Source organism: Acinonyx jubatus, chromosome B1, assembly GCF_027475565.1.
Source record: "Acinonyx jubatus isolate Ajub_Pintada_27869175 chromosome B1, VMU_Ajub_asm_v1.0, whole genome shotgun sequence".
Taxonomy (NCBI): domain Eukaryota; kingdom Metazoa; phylum Chordata; class Mammalia; order Carnivora; family Felidae; genus Acinonyx; species Acinonyx jubatus.
Window position 1 is genome coordinate 43,683,227 of NC_069382.1, and position 23,531 is coordinate 43,706,757.

The 23,531-nt window shown below is 41.6% G+C and overlaps 1 protein-coding gene, 1 long non-coding RNA gene and 1 other non-coding gene across 4 annotated transcripts; 2 read left to right on the plus strand and 1 right to left on the minus strand.

Moving 5' to 3' along the window:
* Positions 1-473: 473 nt before the first annotated feature.
* PLPBP (pyridoxal phosphate binding protein) lies at positions 474-19,194 on the minus strand. Of its 2 annotated transcripts, XM_027070378.2 has the most exons (9): positions 19,036-19,169; positions 18,594-18,826; positions 16,712-16,819; positions 16,598-16,633; positions 15,893-15,968; positions 6,082-6,216; positions 4,031-4,173; positions 3,534-3,632; positions 474-1,916 (listed from the first exon to the last, which is right to left on the minus strand). In XM_027070378.2, the coding sequence occupies exons 3-9, from the start codon at positions 16,760-16,762 to the stop codon at positions 1,785-1,787; spliced, it is 672 nt and encodes a 223-aa protein (XP_026926179.1). In that variant the 5' UTR covers positions 16,763-16,819; positions 18,594-18,826; positions 19,036-19,169; the 3' UTR covers positions 474-1,784. The 2 variants fall into 2 exon arrangements, with proteins under 2 accessions (XP_026926179.1, XP_026926169.1); XM_027070368.2 differs by lacking the exon at positions 18,594-18,826 and having other exon boundaries at positions 19,036-19,194.
* On the plus strand, positions 16,207-16,279 carry TRNAT-UGU (transfer RNA threonine (anticodon UGU)). The gene has a single exon. It is a non-coding gene; the product is annotated as a tRNA-Thr (tRNA).
* LOC113602666 (uncharacterized) lies at positions 19,170-23,524 on the plus strand. Its single transcript, XR_003424134.2, has 3 exons — positions 19,170-19,831; positions 20,442-20,552; positions 23,448-23,524. It is a non-coding gene; the product is annotated as an uncharacterized LOC113602666 (long non-coding RNA).
* The last annotated feature ends 7 nt before the right edge of the window (positions 23,525-23,531 follow it).

A 23,531-nucleotide genomic window follows, 5' to 3' on the forward strand; every position in this document is an offset into this window, starting at 1 on the left:
GGCCACTAGCCCAGGTAGCAAAGACATGAGGCATCTGGAAGAACCTAGCGGCGCCGCAAGAATCAGTCACATCACTTGGAAAAATCGTGCTCTTTGGCCTCCACTCCTGCTCTCTGAAGGGGTGAGACTAAGGGTGAGGGGCCCCTCCCAGGAAATTTGCTGAGCTGGGAACCCCAATGCTTGCCCACAGGTTAGCCAATGTCGCCATCTAGAGGCCACTTAGAATACAGGTTCTTGCAGGAAGAGGTTAGTAAGCTCTTGATTTTGGTAATTCCTGAAATGCCAACATTTCCTTTTCTTGCCTTTAGAAGTTCAGAATTGCTCTCTCATCCACTGTGTGGCTTTGGCTGCATCTGGGACTCAAGGGAAGCCCTCCTCTGAAGCCAGGCTGGCACAATGTCAAGTGATGGGCACAGCTGCTACCTGTTGGTTCCAATGCCCCGCTCCTGTTAATACTCACTCGTTACACAGGGTCATAAAAAATAAATCTTTTAATTGCTTTGTAATTGGCACAGATGGTATAATTCAAACTCACATTTTTATTTACTAGACTCTGAGACATGTTATAGCTCTGACTGAAACAGTGCAGGAATCATAATGGTTTAAGTTTTACAAAATTACATTCAGCAGCAGCAGCATCATGTTCTGAAAGTTATTTCATAAAATGAAGACTGGGGCTTGAATAAATAAGGAAAAAAACATCTAGAAAATAAACCACCCAGACGGAAGTCATCTGTTATGGATATCTGAGAATTGTGCTTTCTGGTGTTTGAAGACCTTGCTGCTACTTTATTAACAATCAAGAAGTTGCCAAATTCTGGCTTATATATATAGCAGGGCAGTGGGGACGAGGAAGGGCTTTAGAGGTGCCCGGAAAATGCTCTGCAGGAACAGGAACCTCAAAGCCAGGCCTTGTTGGAACTGTGGGCCTGAACTGGCCTTAAAGGAGTTTCTGGGGAGCTACACTCACTGTGGGGCTGGTCTTTGAGGCTGCCTAGAGATTGAGGAGTCACTGGCCTTTGAGATAAGAAATCACCATTAAGAGGATTAGAGTGGAGAACAAATCATAGCATTTAATTCTCATTGAGGAGAGCCCTGTCTCTTCAGGAGGATATTCGAAAGGCCCAAGTCCCTTTATTTTACCCCTGTAGTTTTCAGGGTCCACAGGGACCACCAAGGTAACCAATGACATAACCTCTGATCAATGTGATTTGAGTTTGCAGCACTACCTTGAGCCAGCTCCTGAAGTTACCTGCACTGTCATTCCAGAGTAGGGACAAATATTTACTGAGTGGAGTCAAACCTGGGGGCAGAAATCACTTTGCCCCAGAGCAGCAAAGGTGATTACTCAGTAGGGGGTCTGCATGAAGGGACTTTCCATTAACGTGGATGACAAATGGGAATCCCTCTCACTTTGGTGATTATAGGCATGAGTGACCACATTTTAACCTGGGGAAGGCATTTGTGGGTTGGTTGGTGCTCCTGGGCAGGATTCAATACTGAACTCGATTCCTGGCTACTGATTTGATACCTGTTTTGCAGAAATGTCTGGATTTCTCAAACCCAATCCCAAGCCACTACCTGAAGTGAGCTTCTTATGACAGATCCCAAGTACACACAGTTCCCATCAACACCCACAATCATTAGCGCGCTCTCTCCAGGTCACAAGGAGAGCATGGCTGTGCTGTGACACGGGGAATACCAAAATGGAGACCAGGTAAGTGCATAGTTAGTGTTCCTGGACAGGCCCACGGGCCACGAGCCACGGCTGGCTGTGCCTGGGCTCAGTGTGCCTGGGCCACCTCCACTGGGGCCTTCAGGTCAGCCGGGGACTTGTCCAGGGCAGGTTTCTTGGAGTAATCTCGCTCTCCAAAAATGGTGCTTCCTATTCGGACATTCGTAGATCCTACTTCAATCTGTGGGAAAGAAGAGAGAGTATCAAGGGCTGAGTTTAAAATCATGCAGCAAATGCTGAAGTCCCGCCTCTCGTTCTGGCTTTGGAGGGGCTTCTATGAAGAACAAGGATGAGGCAGCTGAAGAGGGGTGCAGGGCAGGGGTTCCCTTTGGGACAACAGCACCTCCAGGGGTGTGTTTAAGAAGTCAGGATTTCCTTGGCTGTCACAGTGACTAGGGGACATGACTGCCATTGAGTTGGGGCTGTTAAGACGTGTCACCCTGTGTGACTGAGACACAGTGGCACAACGAAGGGTTGTCTGACAGCCCACACCCCTTTCTAACGTTCCACTGTCAGAAGAAAAAACCTCCCTGTAATTGTTTGAGCACAGGACCGAATTCCAGTTCACTTATAAACACAAAGCATTTTTGCACCGTTTTGATATATATGATTTTCCGAGACTGCAACTACTGGATACACACAGTGACGTTGACACTTTGGTTTTTAGAACTTGATCAAGTTATTTACTGTTCCAGAGCCACACATCTCTCTCAGCATATAGTTACAGCTGTTGTGAATCTACCCGTAAGATGAACTCCAGACTATTTCATTAGGACTCGCTGTCACACATCCATGCCCAAACATTTATACGGTGCGATGCTTTTTAAAAAAATTATAGTTTAGGGGCCTTTGGCTGGCTCAGTCGGTACAGCGTGTGACTCTTGATCTCAGGGTCATGAGCTCCAGCCCCACAGTGAGTGTAGAGATTACTTAAAAACAAAGAAAGAAAGAAAAATAAGAAATTAAACTATAATTTTAAAAAGTCTATTTAAAAAAAAATTTTTTTTTTTTAATGTTTATTTATTTTTGAGACAGAGAGAGACTGAGCATGAATGGGGGGAGGGTCAGAGAGAGGGAGACACAGAATCCGAAGCAGGCTCCGGGCTCCGAGCTGTCAGCGCAGAGCCCGACGCGGGGCTCGAACTCGTGAACCACAAGATCATGACCTGAACTGAAGTCGGACACTTAACCGACTGAGCCACCCAGGTGCCCCTAAAAAGTCTATTTTTGAGAGCACGCACGTGCGAAACAGTGAGCCAGGGAGGGGCAGAGAGAGAGGGAGACAGGATCCAAAGCAGGCTCTGTGCTGTCAACGCACAGTCCAGACTCACGAACCATGAGATGGCAACCTGAGCCAAAGTCGGATGCTTAACCGACTGAGCCATCCAGGTGCCCCAAAAATAAAGAAAGAAAAATAAGAAATTGAGCTATAATTTTTAAAAGAGTTTATTTGTTTTTAAGTAATCTCTACACCCACCATGGGGCTTGAACTCACAACCCAGAGATCGAGAGTCGCATGCTCTAGCAACTGGGCCAGCCAGGTGTCCCTTCTGATTTTTCTTTAGAATCCCCTTAGGGAATTAGATGGAGTTTAGGAAAGTTATGTGTCAGGCTGTAATTTCTATACATCTCATTTCAGAAAAGAAGGGGGTGGGGGATGTTGGGACAGTTGAGGGCCACTGCTGTTGGCTGCTCTATTGCCATGATGAGGCGTTTCGAAGGTTTCTCCGGCAAACATTGCTTTCCTGCGGCCTTTCGGGCCCTCCCCTTGGGCGGACAGGGCAAGGAGGACACTTACCGCATGCTGGAAGTCCATGGACATGCCCATACTCAGCTCAACCTGCTCAGTGGGGACGTTGAGCTTTTTACACAGCTCCTCTCGGAGGGACAGTAACGCCTAACAGAAGGACAAGTGTCACATTATTTCCTCCTGCCTTCTCCAAGGGTGTCTGAGAGTGGCTGAATCTGAACATCTCTGACAAAGACTATTGGTTCTTCGTGGTTTCAAGGCCTGTCCAAATTTCCAGAAGTTATCTAAAGTTTTTTAGCAAATGCTCCTACTTTCAAAACAATGATCAGTCACTGGAAAGGAGGAAAAGAGCTCATTTTCTCTAGAGACTGTGTTTTAGCCAGGTTCAAGGGGAGTTGAGGAGAGTTCAGAAGAGGGTCATAATACCCGACAGGCAATATCTGGGAGGGCTTTCAACTTTATTACAACAGCCAGCCCTGCAACAGCATTTCGTTCAGATGCTTCTCTAGTGCATGAGCAATCCCGCCATCCTTGGACCCCAGTACCTGGAAATCTGGGTTTGGTCCTTGACTAAGATCATGTCCAAAGCTTCCTATGGTCATCAGCCCCACGAACTCCAGGCTGGGGCACTTGGCATTTATGTGTTCCACCATGGCTACTGTCTCTGAAGGCAAAAGGCCATGTTTACCTTCACAAAAAGAAACAGAAGACACTTGTACCAAAATGTTTTAAGTAGCCAGAGGAAGGCTCAGTTTCCATCCCTTCCTTGTAACAGAGGAGGTGACTCTCGGACAAGAGGACTTCTTGAAAAACACATATCCTCAAGTCCTAAAGAGTAACCTAATTTTTGAGGTCTTTGTCTACGTTGCTTCCCTTCTGAATAATAACCATCTGAATCTCAGTGACATGAGCCGAGAACAGCTAAAGTACAGGGAAAAGAAAAAACACTGCTTTTCTTGGGACACCAACAAGACTCACATTGCCAAACACCAGATTTATCTGAGGATTCTTTTCCTAGTTCTGGTATTTCTGTTTCATTAATTTATTAGAATTGTAAACATTTTAAATTATTACTTTTTTTAAATGTTTATTTATTTATTTAGTTAGACAGCGAGTGCAAGTGGGGGAGGGACAGAGAGAGAGAGAGAGAGAGAGAGAGAGAGAGACAGAGACAGAGAATCCCAAGCAGGCTCCATGCTGTCAGCACAGAGCCTGATGAAGATTATGACTTGAGGCAAAATCAAGAGTCAGACTCTCAATCGACTAAGCCACCCAGGTGCCCCAAGACTGTAAACATTTAAAAATAAAGTATCTATCACACGGATTTCACTATATATTTTCAAAATTTAATTGAACTTGCCAATTAACAACTAGAGGAGGAATCTGCAGCAAATGATTATTTGTTATGCAGTTATAAGGAATATTGATATCCTCTTTCCCTCATTTATCAAATGGAGATGCTAAGAACATTCACTTTAATCTTTAACTATAGCAAATTATAGCTAATTACCAAGAAATGATGTCACAGACTTGACCTGAAGTCAGTTTCAGATTTACCTATATTGGTAATGTAAGATATAATCTAGATATGTGTAGAAATAATGATAATTATTAAAATTTACAGAACACTTCTCTGCCAGGTACACATGCCAAATCCTAAGAGCCTTTCACTTAATACAATAACTATGAAGTAAGTACTCTTACTATCCCCCTTCCACAGATGAGGAAACTGAGGCACAGGAAAGCTAAGTACCTTTTCCAAGGTCATACAACTAGAAACTGTGCAACTGGGATTTCAGTCCGGGAAGCCTGACCTGAGGGCCCATCTAGAAAATAGCCTTGGCACTGTGCTCCTTCATATTACGGTTTGATGAACACTGGTCTGATGGTCATAAGCAAACGACTAATCTGTAAACACTCAATCAAGTGGCTAACAAGTGAGATGGGTGGGGTTCTATGCCAACAGCTTTGCCCGCATTAAGACTTATAATCCTTACAACACCCTCTGAAGTAGGCATCATTATGACAGCACTGTCCACCAGGGAAACTGAGGTACAGAGAGGCTAGGTAACTAACCCACAGTTATGACGGACAGTGCTGGAGGTTAAACCCAAGATCTGATTTCAAAGCTCCAGTTCTGTTCACTAGGTTACAACGTTAACGCAAGCCCCTTGAAGGTATTCATTAACGGGTGCTCACGGGATTTCTTCTGTTCTCTCCCAAGATTATGCTAAGTAAATTTTTTTTAACACTGGAGAAGTGTTATACAGGTAACTATGCCGTCTCTTTTAGGAGTGATGGTGACTTTTGGGAATTTTCTGGATATCAAAGTCACAATCCCCTTCCTGCCTCGTCCAATTTTGGGCCACCAAAAAATTAAGAAATAACAACCCATGATGTTATGAAAGAATTATATGTGGATGGGCTTAGATGTCACTGTGCCTTCTAGATCCTACTTACAGGCATGAAACATCTTACTTACGGGCCCATGATTTCCTTCTATAACCTTAGCTATCAGATACTTAGGCCTGCCATTCTTGCTGACCTTCAACCATCCTAAGGGAAGAAAAATCTATAGTTAGGTCTGGTCACTTACTCTCCTCTCCACTGGTGTTAACCTGCACCATAACCTTTAACCTTTCAGGAGAACCTTTTTTCTGCCACGAACTGTTCACTTTGTCTGCCAACTTCACAGAATCCACTGTTTCCAGCATGAAGAGATTGGGCACAGCTGTAATGAGAAAGAGGCAAGGTAATTCTCTACTCGTCCCAGTGTGGCAAGCAACGCGCAACCAATATTTGCCTTGGCAGATGGGAAGACAGTTTTCCAGAAAAAGAACAAGACAGTTAAGTCTCAGTTCTGCTAAGACTCACGTGACAGTTTTACTAGATGTGAGTTCGGATGTCGGCCCATTGCTATCTAACCAGAGAAGACGAACAGGGGGAACGCCGACGCACCACAATCCGGCAGCGTGCCAACTCTAAGAGCTTCCTGAGGGTCGGGAATTGCAGAGATTCCTAATAGCAGGCTTGATCCGACTAAATCGCAGCTCACACAGCGAGAAACAGGTCAAGATGACAATAAAGAGAGGATAACCAATGGAGGCCAAAGTGCTTCCCTGGCATGCTAACACCATGTTCTTAAACTGTGCACTGGGGTGCTCTCATTCAACAAGGACATCAGAATGACCTCAATACGGAGAGCTAAGGGAGATGCTGATGTCATCAAAGCCATCTTCTTTTCCAGAGATGCATGTGAAATGAAGTATTAGTCTTGCCCAGATAAAGAACGACAAAGACAGAAGCAGCATCAGCAGCTTGCATTTATAAACACTGAAATCCCCCAGGCAATTTGCTAACTGTTGTATATGCATGATTTCTTTTTAATCTTTTTCTTAATTATTTTTTTTTATTTTTTAAAAAGATTTTATTTTATTCTATTATTTAACTTTTTTAAATGTTTATTTATTTTGAGAGAGAGACAGAGAGATAATGAGCAGGGGAGGGGCAGAGAGAGAGGGAGAGAGAACCCCAAGCAGGCTCTATGCTGCCAACGCAGACCCCGATGGAGGGTTCGAACTCATGTACCATGAGATCGTGACCTGAGCTGAAATCAAGTCAGCCACTTAACCGACTAAGTCATCCTGGCTTCCTAAAAGATGTTATTTTTAAGTAATCTCCACACCCAACGTGGGGCTCAAACTCACAACCCTGAGATCAAGAGTCACATGCTCCTGTGACTGAGCCAGCCAGGTGCCCATTTCTTTTTAATCTTTATCATGGTTCATGAAACACTATTATTACCTCCATCTTACAGATGGGGAAACTGAGGCTCAGAAAGGATAAAGTTTATTCCAGTTTACAAAATTAACAAATATTAGAGCTGTGACTTGAAATGATGGCAAACTGACTCCATGTTTTTCATACTGAATTTGAGTTCAGGCTACTTCACTTAAAAACTTACATATATTTTAAAGAAGAGACTGAAAGTACGCATGCTTGATGTTGGAAAAAAAAAAAAAGAAGAAGCAATATACAAGTAAAAGCAATATATGCAGTAAAAACTCCAAGCCTCTCACCCTAGAAACTATCACTATTACCGCTAGGATAAGGATTCTTCCAGATCTATTTTAGTGTATTTCCATCCAAACGAACACACACACACACACACACACACACACACTCCCCAGACATAGAATTTCCTGTTATTTTTTGAAATAACATACAAATTGGCTCCTACTAAACGTTTTATGGGTTGCTTGCTTCCAGTTAGCAATACATGTTGGAGATTTTTTACATCAGTACCATAAACCCACCTGTACTTTTAACAACTGCATCGTTCCCCAGAACAGATGATCACAATTTATTTAACATTGTTCTTGTTAATAGACATTGTTTCTTTTTCACTATAAACCCAAAGCTTACACACAGGCCTTTGCACACTTATACATGTTGCTATAGGCTGCATGAGTCCAAGAATTGAAATTACTAGTTAAAAGAGGAAGCACAATTTAAATTGTATGGGATATGAGAAATTCAAAAAAGCCCTACCATTTTAGAGTCCTCCTGGCAAAATGTGGAGTGCTCACTTACTCATGCTCTCAAAACATTGCATGTTAGCAGCTTTTTAATTTTTTTGCAAACCTGACTGGTGAAAGGTAGAATTTTTTATTGTGTGTTGCATTTCTCTTATTGAGGTTAAGCATTTTTCACTTGATTCCTGGATTTGTATTTTTTATCCTTGTAAATGACCCGTTCGTTTTCCCCTATGTTTTTCTCATTGATTAAAAATATATACACATGGTTCTTTATGCATTATGGACATTAACCTCTTTTGCTTTTAAAAACTATTATTTTAATACCAATCTGTGCTTTCTTTTTGCTTTAATTTTTGTGTAAGCAAATGTGCTAGTTGTTTCTTTTATGGTTTCCAGACTTTATGCTTTATTTAGAAAGGCCTTTCACCAGCTTGAAAAAATAAAAATATTTTCCTATGTTTTCTTCTAATACTTGTTTATTTTTAAAGTTTATTTATTTATTTTGAGAGAGAGAGAGAGAGAGGGAGAGAGAGAGAAAAAGAGAGAGAGAGAGAGAGAGAGAGAGAGAGAGAGAGAGGAGGTGCGTGTGAGTGCGTGAGCCCTGGAGGGGCAGAGAGAGGGGGGAGAGAGAATCCCAGGCAGGCTCTACACTGTCAGGGCAGAGCCCAATGAGGGGCTTGATTTCATGAACCATGAGATCACGACCTGAGCCTAAATCGAGTTGGACACTTAACCGCCTGAGCCACCCAGGTGCCCCTCTTCTAACACTTTCAGGGTTTTGATTTTTCACATTAGGATTCTTTAATCTAGCTGGAATTTACACTGTGAGGAAGGGAAGCTAATTTAATTATTTCTCAAATTAAAAAGCTGATTGTCTTGCTGCGATTTATTAAATGTAAATAGTCTCTCTACTTCCCCCATACCTAGTGTGAAATAGCTTTTAAGAATAATGTAGTAGACTTCTGCTTCCTGACAAGATGGAGTAAGTACGGGGACCAGAGTGACCATTCCACCTGAACAACCAAATGGACAAAATGTGTGAAACATATATGAAACAATGGTTTACAAGACCTGTGTATCATAGAGTGAAACATAGTGATCTCTGAGACATGAGAAACACATGAAGTGACTGCCCCACCTCTCTTTCCTGGAGAGTTTCTAGAATGTGTTGCAGAAAAGGGGAAGAGAGGAAGAGCGTGGGCCTTAGGATGAGGACATGAGCTAAGAATATGGAAAGACTATGCAGCTAGAGTTCACAGGACAGAATTTGGGAGAGGAGAGAGCTGCATACAGAGGCATCACCGGTGATTTGAAAAGGGCTCCCCTCCAGAACTCAGCTGGGTACAGACTGGCACGTGCATCACCCAGGGCTGGGGAGGGAACTATTTGAAAAGATTAGAAGAAACAGTACCTGATGTTCACAGAGGGCATGGAATAGTGCCCGTTTCCATCAGACAGGCTGGAACATTCAGGATTCATGGGGCACTGGCTAGAGTATACAGAGGGCCTTGCCTCAGAAATGGGGAATAATTAACCCTGAACTGAGCTCTCTCCGGTCACACCAACTAATCTTAAAAGCAAGACCTAAAAAGATCAAACTGTTCCCGAGTAACTTAACTGTGTTCCAAAAAAGCTCAAAAATATTTATAGGAATACAAAACTGACCAGCCCCCAACAAGAAAATTCACGTTTGGCTATCCCCCCCCAAAAAAGAAGGACTGAAAGACTCAAAGAAGCAGAAAATATGATATATTAAATCAATCTATTGAAACTGTTCCAGACTGTCAAAGATGATAGAATCAGTAGACAGCACATTAAAAGTTACCATAACTGTGTGGCATCTATTAAAAAATAGACAGAGACAGGGAAGATATTTAAAAAAGACCCAAATTGAACTTCTAGCATGAAAACCACACGTAGGAGATGAAAAATCCACTGATGGAATTAATGGCAAATTAGACAATGCTAAAGAAGATCAGTTACTTTGAAGATATTATCCAAAATGAAACAGGAAAAAAATCATAAAAATTAAAAGGGCATTAGTGAGCTGCCGAAACACCTCAAGCAGATGAACAGGTAACCGGAATCCCCAAAGGAGAAGAGAAGTTGTGGTGGGGAGGGAGTGGGGAGGCAGAACATATATATGAAGAAACAGTGATTGAAAATATTCAAAACTTGATGAGAACTATAAACTCCAGATCCAAGAAGCTCCATGAACCCCAAACACAAGAAATGTGGAAAATATTACACCAGGAAACATCATCATCAAATTGCTCAAAACCAGTGATCATGAGAAAATCTTGTAAGTAGCTAGAAGAAAAAAAAACACGTTACATACAGAGGAACCAAGATAAAGATGACATCCTATTTCTCACTGGAAACAATGTAAGTGAAGAGAGTGACATCTTTAAAGTCCTGAAAGAAAAAACCGTCAAGCTGGAATTCTATAGTTTGAGCAAACATTTCTCTGAAAAATAAAGGTGAAGGTGCAAACAGTTCAAAGGACAAGAATGAAGTTGCACCTCCCTCTTCCTTAGGCTATACATAAAAATGAATTAAAAAAATCCCAAAAGTGAGAGCTAACACTATAAAACTCTTAGAAGAAAACAGGAGTAAATCTTGGTGACCTTGGGGGCACCTGGTTGGCTCAGCTGGTAAAGCATGTGATTCCTGATCTCTGGGTAGTGACTTCAAGCCCCACATGGGGCATAGAGATTATTAAAAAAAAAAAAATCTTTGTGACCTTGGATTTCCTAGCTATAACACCAAAAGCACATGCCACACACACAAAAAAGAGACAAAGTACACTAAATGTACTTTAAAATGTCCATTTTACATTAAAGTGTACATGAAAATGAAAAATTTCTGTGCTACAAATGATACCATAAAGAAAGTCAAAAGACAATCCATGGAATGGGAGAAAAAAATCTGCAAATGATATACATCATAAAGGCCTGCTACCTAGGATATATAAAGAACTTTTACAACTCAATAATAAAAAAACCCAATTAAAAAATACACAAAGGATTTGAATAAACATTTCTCCAAAGAAGATGAACAAATGGCCAATAAGCACATGTTCAACTTCATTCGTCATTAGGGGAATGCAAATCAAAACCACAATGAGAAACCATTTCACAAATTTTTTTATTATTCCAGTTGATCTCCTTTGCTGACTTATTAGCTATCATTCTCTGTGTTACTGGTTGCTTTATTTTATTTTTTAAATAAGTTCTACATCCAATCTACACCCTGAGATCAAGTCATGGGCTCTACTGACTGAGCCAGACAGGCGCCCCTATTGGTTGCTTTAAAGTTGAACTTATGCATAGTCTACCTTAAAGTGGTGTTATACTACTTCATATATAGTTTAAGAACCTTATAATTGTGTACTTCTATTTCTTAACTTTCCATTCTGTATGCTATTGTTGCAATGCATTTTGACTTTTTCATATGTTATAAATCCCACAATACATAATTATTTTTGTTTATATAACATATACTAATAAAACAATAGAGAAAAATTAATGAAACTAAAAGTAGTTCTTTGAGAAGACTGATAAAACTGATACACCTCTAGCCAGATGGATTAGGGGAAAAAAAAAGAGAAGATACACATTACCAACATCAGGAATCAGTTGACATCACTACAGATCCTACAGATATTAAAAGGATAATAAAGGAATATTACAAACAACCTAATGCTCACAAATTCATTATTTTTTTTATTGCTTATTTATTTTTGAGAGAAAGAAAGAGAGTGCGCGAGTGTGAGGGAGGGGCAGAGAGAGAGAGGGAGACACAGAATCCGAAGCAGGCTCTAGGAACTGAGCTGCCAGCACAGGGCCCAGCATGGGGCTCGAACTCACAAACTGCAAGACCATAACCTGAGCTGAAGTCGGATGCTTAACCAACTGAGCCATCCAGGTGCCCCATAAATTCATTACTCTAGATGAAATGGACAAACTCCTTGAACCTTGAAAGCTCACCCAAGAAAAATCAGATTATATGAATAGTCTTAAATCTATTAATAAAATTGAAACTACAGTTAAAAACCTTCCTACAAAGAAACTCCAGGATTCACTGGTGAATTCTACTAAGCAGTTAGGAAAGAGACAATACCAATTCCACAGAAACTCTACCAAAAGACTGAAGGGTTGGGAATACTTCCCAACTCATTCTATGAGGACAGCATTATCCTGTTATCAAATCTACAAAAAGATATTATAAGAAAAGAAAACTACAGACCAATGTCCTTTGTGACTACAGATGCATACACTTTTTCTTAAGTTTAGTTATTCGTTTTTGAGAGAGAGCAAGAGAGGGGCAAAGAGAGGGAGAGAGAGAGAGAGAGAGAGAGAGGGAGAGAGAGAGAGAGAGAGAATCCCAAATAGACTCCACACTGTCAGCACAGAACCCAATTCTGGGCTTGAACCCATGAACCATGAGTTCATGACCTGAGCCAAAACCAAGAGTTGGGTGCTTAACTGACTGAGCCACCCAGGCGCCCCTAGATGCAAACATTCTAAACAAACTTAACAAATCAAATGCAACATTATAGTAAAAGGATAATACTGCATGACCAAGTGAGCTCATCCCTAGGAATATAGGAGTAGTTTAACAATAGAAAATCAATAAATGTAATTCAACATGTTAATAAACTGAAAGAGAAAAACTGTAGGATCATTTCAATGGATGCAGTAAAAGCATTTGACAAAATCTAACATCTACTCTTGATAAAGCCTCTCAGCAAATTAGGATTAGAAGCGAAATTTCTCCTTCTGATAAAGCACATCATGAAAAATATGCATGTAACACTCTTAGCCCTTCTACTCAATATCATATTGGAGATATTAGCTAGTATAATATGGCAAGAAAAAGAAATGAAAGGCATCCAGATTGGAAAGGAAGAAGTAAGTTGTCTTTGTTCATAGATAACATAATTGTCTACGTAGAAAATTATATGCAATCTGCAAAAAAAGCTACTAGAATAAGTGAGTTTAACAAAGTTGCAGGATACAAGATGAATATACAAAAATCAACTGTATTATATATTAGCAACACACAATCAGAAATTAAACAGAATCAATAACAGTATAATAGATAGCATCAAAATATAAGAAAAACAAAGATATAAATCAGGAAAAAGATGAAGAAAATCTGCACAATGAAAACTACAAAATATTACTGAGAGAAAATAAAGAAGGCCTAAAGAACTACTGAGCTATACCTTGTTAATGTGTTGGGAGGTTCAATATTTTTAGTATGTCATTGTTCCCCATATTGATCTATAGATTCAATACAATCCTAATTCAAATACCTGGCAGGGCTTTTGATATATAACATACATACATATATATATACACACACACACACATATTTATATATATAACATATATATAACATACATATATACATAACATATATACACACATATATATATAACAAATATATATATATTTGGTAGAAATGGACAAATTGGTTTATATGGAAATGGGGAGGATCTAGAATAGCCAAAATGACTTTGAAAAAGAACCAAGCTGGGGGCTAACAGTACTCCATTTTAAGAATTATTATAAAGCTCCATAAATCAAAATATCATGCTATCAGTGTAAAAGTAGATAAGTAGATCAGTGGAACAGAGTAGATAGTCTAGCAATAAACTCACAGATAATCGATTTTTGATAAAGGTACAAAGGAATGCAATGGAAAAAGGACAGACTTTCCAACAAGTAGTGTTGGAACAACTAGATATTTATATGCAAAAAAAACCCCCAGAAAACCAAAAGAACTTGGAATCATACGTTGCACCACATACAAAATTAACTCAAAGTGAATAATGAAGCTTAATATAAAACTGAACACTATAGAACTGCTAAGAGAAAATCTGTGACTTGAACTATAGAGAAATATTTTTCAGACACAACACGAAAAGCACAGTATTGATAAACTGGGCTTCGTTAAATTAGAAACTTGGGCCCTTCAAAAAACACTGTTAAGAGAATGAAAAGACAAGCAACAGAGTGGAAGAAAACACTTGCAAAGCATGTATCTGATAAAGGACTAGTCAGAATATATAAAGAATTCTCTTGTCTTAAAAGTGAAAAAATCCAATTAGAAAATGGCAAAAGACTTCAACAGACACTTCACCAAAGAAGATAAACAGATGCAACCATGTGAAAAGATGTTCAACATCATAAGCCATTAAGATAATGCAAGGACACTACCACATACCTACTAGAACGGCTAAAATTAAAAGACTGACTGTGTTAAGTGTGGGCAAAGATGTGGAAGAACTCGAGCACTGCTTGTGGGAATGTATGACGGCACAACCACTTTGGAAGATGGCTTGGCAGTTTCTTAGTTAAACATACACGATGGGTACAGGGTTTCAGTTTTGAGAGAGGAAAACAGTTCTAGAGGATAGAAAGTAGTGATGGCTGCAAACAATATGAATGTACTTAATGCCTTTAAACTGAATACTTAAAAATAGTTAAAGGTGATAAATTTTGTTATGTGTACTTTCTCAGAATTAAAAAAAAAAATTAAACATATACTTATTGTGAGATTCAGCCATTCTACTCCTAGGTATTTATTTTAAGAGATAAGAAGAAGTCCATATGGGGTGCCTGGGTGGCTCAGTTGGCTAAGCATCTGACTTCAGTTCAGGTCATGACCTTATGGTTCATGGGTTCAAGCCCTGCGTTGGGGTCTGTGCTGATAGCTCTCAGCTTGGAGCCTGCTTGAGATTCTGCGTCTCCCTCTCTGCCTTTCCCCTGCTCGTGCTCTGTGTCTTTCTTCTTCTTCTCTCTCTCAAAAATAAATATTAAAAAAAAAAAGAGTCCATACAAAGATGTTCATAGCAGCTTTTTTTCCGTCACTGCCATAACAATTTTATTTGTCATGGCCCCACATTAGAAGCAACCCAAATGTCCATCAGTGGGTGAATGGATAAAGCAATAAAAAGGAGTGAACTACTGATACACAAATCAACATGATGAACCTCAAAATAATTATGCTGAGTGGAAGAAGTCAGACAAAAAAAAAGTACATACTTTATATTTCCATTTATATAAAACTCTTAGCAAGGTAAACTAATCTACAGTGACAGAAAGCAGGTAAGTAGTGTTGGAGGAGGGGAGTGGGGAGGAGCGGAAAGAAGGGGTTATTACAAAGGGCATGAGGAATCTTTTTGGGGTGATGAATGTGTTCACTATTTTGACTGTGGTGATGGTTTTACAAGTACAAACATACATCAAAACTAATCAAATTGTGCACTTTAAATATATACAATTTACTACAGGTCAATTATACTTCAAAAAAGCTGCTTAAAAAAATACAGGTTATTTTAGAAACCTTTGAGAGAAGTAAGTATTCAGTTCCTCAGACAGATCACCACATGTCATTGTCATATGGTTAAGTTCTTTTGTAGTTAATTCTTAATTGTACTTTACTGTATATTGTATTTTATATACAATATATACTGTATTTGATTTACTGTATATTATTATATTTCATTTACCATAGTCTTACATCCAGAGGGAAAAGGAGAAAAATGTCTCCCTTGCCCACTGAATAATTTTATGGGCTACAATTCCTTATAACTTATTTGGAAGACTACCAAATGATACCTAACACAAAGTAGGGTAGGTTTCCAAGTACATACAACCCAGTCAATGGTGAATTCATTCTGTTCTTGGTATGAGGCTTTTTCCTTATACTAAGCACTTAACATTTTTTTCCCCAAAACTCCAAAACACAAACGGTGAATTAGGACTATTCTAAAAGCTGTTCTCTTTTTCACAGAAAGTAGTATAAGTAGTATAATGATAGAGAAATTTTGTCTTCATGTTTAGAATTTTATCTTACCCATCAATTTGTTGACATTTTGTTTCTGTAGGTGGCCAATGAAGTGCCATTTGATCTCAGGACACGAAGACAGAATCTGAAGGAAAAAAGGTAACCATGTCTGACTCAGAATTTATGAAGGCCATGCCGGCTCAAATACCTTACACACTCCCTTCTGACTTCTCATGTCTATGCAATAAACTGCTATCACCCTCTTCAGCTGGGCTCCTAAGGATACTACTACCTAAGGCTTCTGCTCTGTTCCTCTTCCTTATTCCCATTAGCTCCCTCCATCTTTTAGATATCATCCATTAAGGGCGAACTGATTATGGGGCACCTGGCTGGCTCAGTTGGTAGAGCATGCGACTTGTGATCTCAGGGTCATGAGTTCAAACCCCATGGTGGGTGTGGAGACTTCTTTAAAAAACAAAAAATGAAAAAAACCCCAAGAAAGATGAACTGAGTAAAGCTTTCCAATCTCAGAGGATCCAGGATTATAGCAAGCTCCTAAATTACCATATCCAAAAAGCTGCAAAGGAGATGACTATAGTCTTAGTTTTAATAAAGAAAGAAAATCTAGCTGAGATTTATTTGGAGCTCGAGGTGAATGGAGACATTTCTACTGCCAGTCAACCTTGCTATAAAACCCAACCACCAACAAGGGTCTAACTTTCAACTGCGGAGCCAAGATTAGATGCAAACTCAAGAATTCAGATATTCACTTACTTTGGGATTTGATGCTTTTTCTAACAGTTCTTGAACCTGAAGGGTAAAAACAGAACAAGTGAGAAGCCTGGCAATCACAACTCTTCCAAAGGGAGTTTGGAAAAGGGATCTTACGTAGTTCTCCCCGAAAGTGCGCTGGCCATGACTGTAGGCTTCAATCACCATATCTGCAGGTTTGGTTTTGCTGACTGCTACTAGTCGGGGCTGGATGGCTGGGAGATCCTGCCAAGAGAGAAAGAGCCCAATGGGTGAACGTTTAGGAATATTATTCCAGTGAGTTCTATAAGATAGTCCCTGTAGGATCAGTTGGCATAGGTCTTAACTTGACATTTGGTAAGCTCCATTATTCTTATACTGGAGGGGGACCAGTATCAAATAATGTTGATCAAATGTCTTTCAAATGCATGGCATCCAAATCTAATATGGTAGCTACTTTAATACCTGGCAAAACACAGTTCTCTCTCAGGAGACCTGGGAAGGTAAATAAAAGCAGTATTTCCTTAAAATGCGGTCTTTGACCAACTGCATCAGCATCATCTGGGTACCACTCCAGACTTACTGACTCTGAATCTCTGGGGCTGGAGTCTAAGAATTTCCTTTTTTTTTTAATTAAAAAAATTTTTTTTTTTTTTTTTTTAAATTTGAGAGAGAGCACAAGTGGGGGAGGAGGGTTAGAAGGACACAGAGAGAATCTTAAGCAGGTCCCATGCCCAGCATGGAGCCTGATGTGGGACTCGATCCTATGACCCTGGGATTATGACTGGAGCTGAAATCAAGAGTCGGACTCTCAACCGACTGAGTCACCCAGGCGCCCCTGAGAATCTCCTTTTTAAACAAACTCTTCAGATGATGCTCTTGCAATGCCAACGTTGGAGGTTTAAGAATCAGTTTGTTAAGGGAAGGCATTGCTCTCTGACTAGAGGGGATACCACTTCTGGCTTCTGAAACCCCAAGGTTAAATTTTGGAAACTCATTCTGGTCCTGGTATATTCAATAATATTGCCCCCCCCTCCAAAAGTGGCCTGTGTAGGGTAGCTATGTAATTTATTGTTCAATCTAATTAAGAACCAGCAGCAGAACTGAGGCAAGGACACCACAAACTCTGGACTGAGGGTTAGGCCCATATGACCCTCTTACGGCCATCACGTAAAGAGCAGGGCTTCCCTGAACTCTGCTGCAATCAAATCTATACAGAGGCAACAAGAGATCCACCTATCCTCACATAGCTCAGTTTTCACACAGCCGATGACCCTCTGCAATTTTTACAGAATCACTGTATTTTCAAAGGCTCTAAAGATTCAGATCCATTAGCAAAAAGTTCCAGCTTCCTTCTGAGGGATGATGCATCACCAGCCTTTTATGAGATCACGTCATAGCTCCTAGGATTACGTTGACGAATTGATGACTTCCAGAGAGAAAAGTGGAACAGGCGGCCCATCCACCTGTGGAGTTATGCTGGGAGAACTTCCCAGAGTGATGTTTATTAGGGAGATCCCTAGCTTTCCTTGGAGAATCGCCGAGAATCATAGAACATTAATGCCAAGGGTGGGCTTAAAAGGCAGTCAGAGCTCATTCCGTTGCCTATCCAGGAGAGGAAACTCCGGGCCAGAGCAGTTGAGTGACTTAGTTCAAGGTAAGCCAAGGAAAGACTACACTGATACAGATCTTCTGTCTCCAGAACAGCATTCTGAGTTCTGACACTATAAATGCTTGATGGGGGAAACTCTGACCTCTCTGTTCAGTTGTGTCTCACTCCACACCATTGGCTTAAACTTGCAGTGAGGGGGAGCAGACACTGACCCTTGATCTAATGAAATTCCCAGAGGAGACAAAATATATTAGAAGGGGCGGGGGGAATCTCCCTCTAGACTGCTTGGGATTGGATGTCAGCCCCCCTCGAGTCCAAACGTGCTATGCAGCTCTGGGGTCTCCAGAACCCGGCCCGTCCACCGTCTCTTTCACCTCCGGGTGGAGCTGACTGTTCCTGAGCACCTACTAGCAGTCAGACGCTGCCACACACGTGATCTGGGGATCTGGCCTCCTCTGGGTGCTCCTGCAGTAAACGTCTCCTCCTGTAGCCTCTGGGCACGGGACTGGCGCTGCTCCTGTCCGCTAAGGCTGTTGGCCACGACACGAGGTGGGACGGGCAATGGTCGCGCTGCTGGGGGACTGGTCATTTTCCCGGGTAGTGGATACCTTCTGCTCCAACTAAGCCAACCTCCAGAAAACCTGACAGACTCACGGCGAGGTGGCTGGCTGAGGACACCGTTCGCTAAGCGTTTTGGGGGCTCTGCAACCCGAGCCAAAGTCAAGGCGGAAGGACGGCTCCCGCCCCTCCGGGAGACCCCTCTGCGTCACCGTGACGACCCATTCCCACGCAGGTGTTTCCCCCTCCTCAAAGCAGCCGCCCACCGTCCCCACGCTGTCCCCTTCCTCACCCGCGGCCGCCGCGCCACCGCCTGCTGCACGCGCTCGTTCACTGCCCGAATCGCGAACCCGACTCCCAGCTCCGCCGACATGCTGCCAGCTCTCCACATCCCCCGGGACGAACGCAGAGCCCCAGACCCGGGAGCCCCCCCCCAGGCAGAGACCACCTTCCGGTCCCGCCCAGTTCACGTCTGGTGTGACCCAATCGCAGCTCACCACTGAGTCGTCTCACCCAATCGACACCGGGCAGCGCGGGGGCGGGACGGGGGCAGTGTGGCGGGAGGCCCCACCCCGCCGCGGCGGCCATCTTGGGGAGGTCGTCCCGGCCTTACTGGGGACAGCCTGGCTCCGCTCTGGAGGCGGCGCTCCGGAGGCGGGGGTGGGTGTGGGGAGGCCGGCCTGACGTGGTTCCGGTGCCCCCTGGCAAGCCTTGCCAGTCCTCCTGCCTGAGCCACGGTCCCCGTCCCCGCGGGAGCTTCTTGACGCAAAAAACGCGGCCTGTTCCGGGGTCCTGGTTCCTTTCTAAAAGACCCACATTTTTGCCGGTCCCTGGCGTTGAGAGAGCTGTGAGTTAAGATTTCTGTGCGCGGGGACCAGGGTTCGAAGCTGCTAGAGCCGGAGACATGGCTGCTGGTGTCTCAGATGAGGCTCGTGAGGAACCCTTAAGAGACAGAAAACAGTTTCTGGAGGAAACGGCACGATTCACTTATATGGTTATTCTTGTCATCCTTGTCACCAGTGCTGTCAAATAGCAATATGATGCGATCCACACATGTATTCAAAGACTTACCAATAGGCGCAGAAAAAGTAAGACATTTTAATGAATACATTAAACACCACGTTAAAACCCAGTACCTCCAAGGTAAGGTTTCGGTATGTAACCAATAGGAAACCTTACTGAGATCTTTTTAAGCGTACGTAATTTACAAAACCCGGTGCAGAGTTTTGACTTACCGCATGCCCCAGTTCGGGCTATCCATTATTTCAAGAGATTGGTGACCACCTGCGGTAGCGCTGCCTTATCAGAGGGCACAGGTGGCCTTGGACCGCCTAGCATGAGCTCCGCACACATTCAGTCCAGTCTTGAGTGTCCTTATGTGTCCAGCTCTGGGCAGTGTGAAGGTCATAAACATGGCGAGGAGCCAAACAATGTAAAGGCTAACACAGTAAAATACGAAGTTTAATAGATGGTGAAATAGTAGGTGCTGTGGGTGGGTAGAGAGAATTCTGTTACGGAAAGTGCTTTTGGCTGTACTGTTTAAAGATTCTCAAACGTTTCAACTGGCTGGAGTGGGACGCTATTATGTTGGAGAAAGAGCCAAAGGGCGTCCCCCAGGTTGTCTTGGGGTGACTGGGCTTACTTCAAATCTTCAGGAAATAAAGGGCAATATTCTTTCTTCTATTACCATCTCCCCAGGCCCCAGGAACTGAGATAAAATTTCATATGTTGTGTTCCGGAAAATCACTTTGAGCAGAACCGAGGGTGCTTGCCATCAAGAACTACTTTGGGGGAAGTTTCTGTTTACAGGTAACTGGGGGTATCTGTAAATTAGGGTTGTCAAAATGGCTCTAGACTTGATAATTTCTACTCCTGACAAAATGATAAAAATTTTAAAAATGACTAGAATAATTATTCATGGTGTGTATATAATAGACCCTTGCTCTAGAGAGATGGAGTTGAAAGGTCTGGGGCTAGGCAGCGGTCACTGGTGAAACAAAAGGGATTACAGTGATGGAGATCATGTTGAAGAGATGTATAGAGGAAGCATTGGGTGAACCTGACATAAAGTGACACGCTATTTGGAAAACATTTAAAAAACCATAAACACCTCATCAGAGCTAAAGGATGTACAATCCAGGTGATAGGTTATTACGATAACAAGTAGGAGTAACTTCATAGGTCAGGTGTCGTCTTTGAATTCTAAGGTCAACCTCCCCCACCCCGGCCTCCACTGTTGAATGTGTGCATGGCTCCCAAAAAGGCATCAGGAGAGTGATTTGAACTTTCAAGTTAATAAGGATAGTGGTGCCAAGATTGGGTAGTGGTGGCACAGGATTGACACACCGAATTTTGGTTTCATTGTTGAACTGGCATCTTGGATAAGTTACTGAAGTTCTTAGTTTTTCTTTTATAAAATGGAGTCACAATCTCCTTCAGAGCTGCAGGGGGGGATCAATCAAGATAACGTGTTAACACCCTTCGTAGAGTGCTCTGCCAAAGCGAGTGCAAAAACGTTCAACACGTGAGTTCCCCCACCCTTCTTATCTATTCAGTCAACATTTATTGAGGCATTTCTCTGTAAAGGTACCTTTGGAGAGACCAGGATGAGTAAGACAGGCTTTACTACGGATTCATTTCTAAGATGCTTTTCATCGCTAACCTTCTATAACTCTATGGAAATAAATGGAAGTAAAGGCAAAAAGATCAAGGTGACCCCGGTCTCATCATTTCACATTTTCCAATTTCTTTACTTCTTAGCTATGCTTTTGAATGAATTGTATTCCACTTTTTTCTCCTGGTTTTCCTTTTTAATTTCTTCTCTTCCTCTTTCTGGGACATCAACCATGTAATTTATTTAACCTTTCATTCTTCCCTACCACCTAATCCTTAAAAAATGGAAGTCCACAATCACATCATCACCAGCAACTGTCTTTACATTGCTCTGACAGTTTGCAAGGATAAAGGGGAGAAGAGAAAGATTAAAAAGCCAAATACCCAGAGGAACAGATTATATAATTTTATAAAAATCTAGTATACTTATTCATCCTAAAGGCCATCAAGTGTTTAAAAAATTCACCTCTATAGTCTGAGGCCCTGAATTATGGGAAATGCATTCATGGATTTTAAAACTGTTTCCTTCTGCGCATACTGTGATTCTTTCGGGGATAAAAAGAGATAAAATAATAGAAAATTAATGTTGCCTGGTTACTTGGCTCTAAAGAGAAATGGAGAAATAATGTCTGTGCCCCAGTTTAAATGAATTGAGGTAGAGAAACCATGACAACAATCCCTCAGCAAACATACTGTCACATTTGGCTTTTGAAATGTGAATATAGATTCTAGAACCACAGACCTAGGGAGGACCTTTAGAGATCATTTGATCTTTCATACAGAATTAGAATGACATTTAAACCCTCCAAACAGCATAGAATCTCCCCAATTTTTGAAAAGCATCAGAGAAAATGTTATTCATGTTAATCCCTGGATTTATTTCCTATTTGCACACAACTACTTTTCTGGATTTCAAATTTTAGCCGGTCTTATCTCAAGTAGAATCTTTTAAAAAATGCTTCATTCTACAAACTAATTTCCTCTTCTCTGGTCTCTGGCGAGCTAGAGGATACCTAGCCAACCATTATGCAACTTCTATGAATGTGAAGTCGCTGAATTCCCCTTATGCCTTTTATGGGGTCAACCCATGGGCTTTATTTTCTTACTTTTTACATTTTGGTCTTAGCATTTTGCTTTGCTAGCCTCCTCAACTCTTTTTATTTTTTATTAAAAAAATTTTTTAATGTCTTATTTATGAGAGATACAGAGCTTGTGCGTGGGAAGGGCAGAGAGAGAGGGAGATCGGGAATCCGAAGCAGGCTCCAGGCTCTGAGTTGTCAGCTCAGCGCAGAGCCCAAAGCGGGGCTCAAATGCACGAACCAAGAGATCATGACATGAGCCAGAGTCAGATGCTCACTACTGACCGAGCCACCCAGGTGCCCCACCTCAACTGTTTTTAAATCAGAGAACTGGGAGTTCTCCATAGGACCAAACCTACTTACTTTTTACATATGCCATTTCTGTAGAAGCTGTATTCTTAATACTGTTTGCTGCATTCTAATATTGTTCCCCTTTCCCTCTCTGTGCCAGGCAGTCTGTAATCTTATAGTGGTACCCACTTTATAGTTGTATGCTTCCTAGGCCTGTTTTTCCAAATGATTGAAAATGTTATTTCTGAGCACTTACCCACAGTAGGCACAGTGCTAACCTCTTCACATGCGTTATTTCATTTCCTCCACTCACCCCATTTTATAGATGAGGAAACTGAGGCTCAGAGAGGTTAAAGAATTTAAGGCCATACACCTAAAAAATGGTAGAGCAGGGATCTAAATCATGGCAGTCTAACGCCAGTAACTACATTCTTAACTTACCTGTTCAATTGTAAGTTCATAGTATTTGCGTAGCAGCTCTGAAACCAATAGAAAAAGTTTGGGAGCATCATTAAAAAAAAAAAAAAACTCAGAAAGCCTGGGCTAGGGTTGCCAAGTTTGGCAAATAAAAATATAGGATATCCAGTTAAGTGTGCATTTCATATAAATAATATTTTTTTAGTGTGTCTCATGCAGTGTTTGAGACATCCTTACACTAAAAATTATTAGTTGTTCATGTGAAATTCAGACTGAACGGAGCACCCTGTATTTTGTTTGGCAGCCTTAGGCTGGGCGTCTTTCCGGAGTAGAGACTGTGACTTTCTCACTAAATTGATATCAAAATGAGTTTTGGCTCAACTCAAGG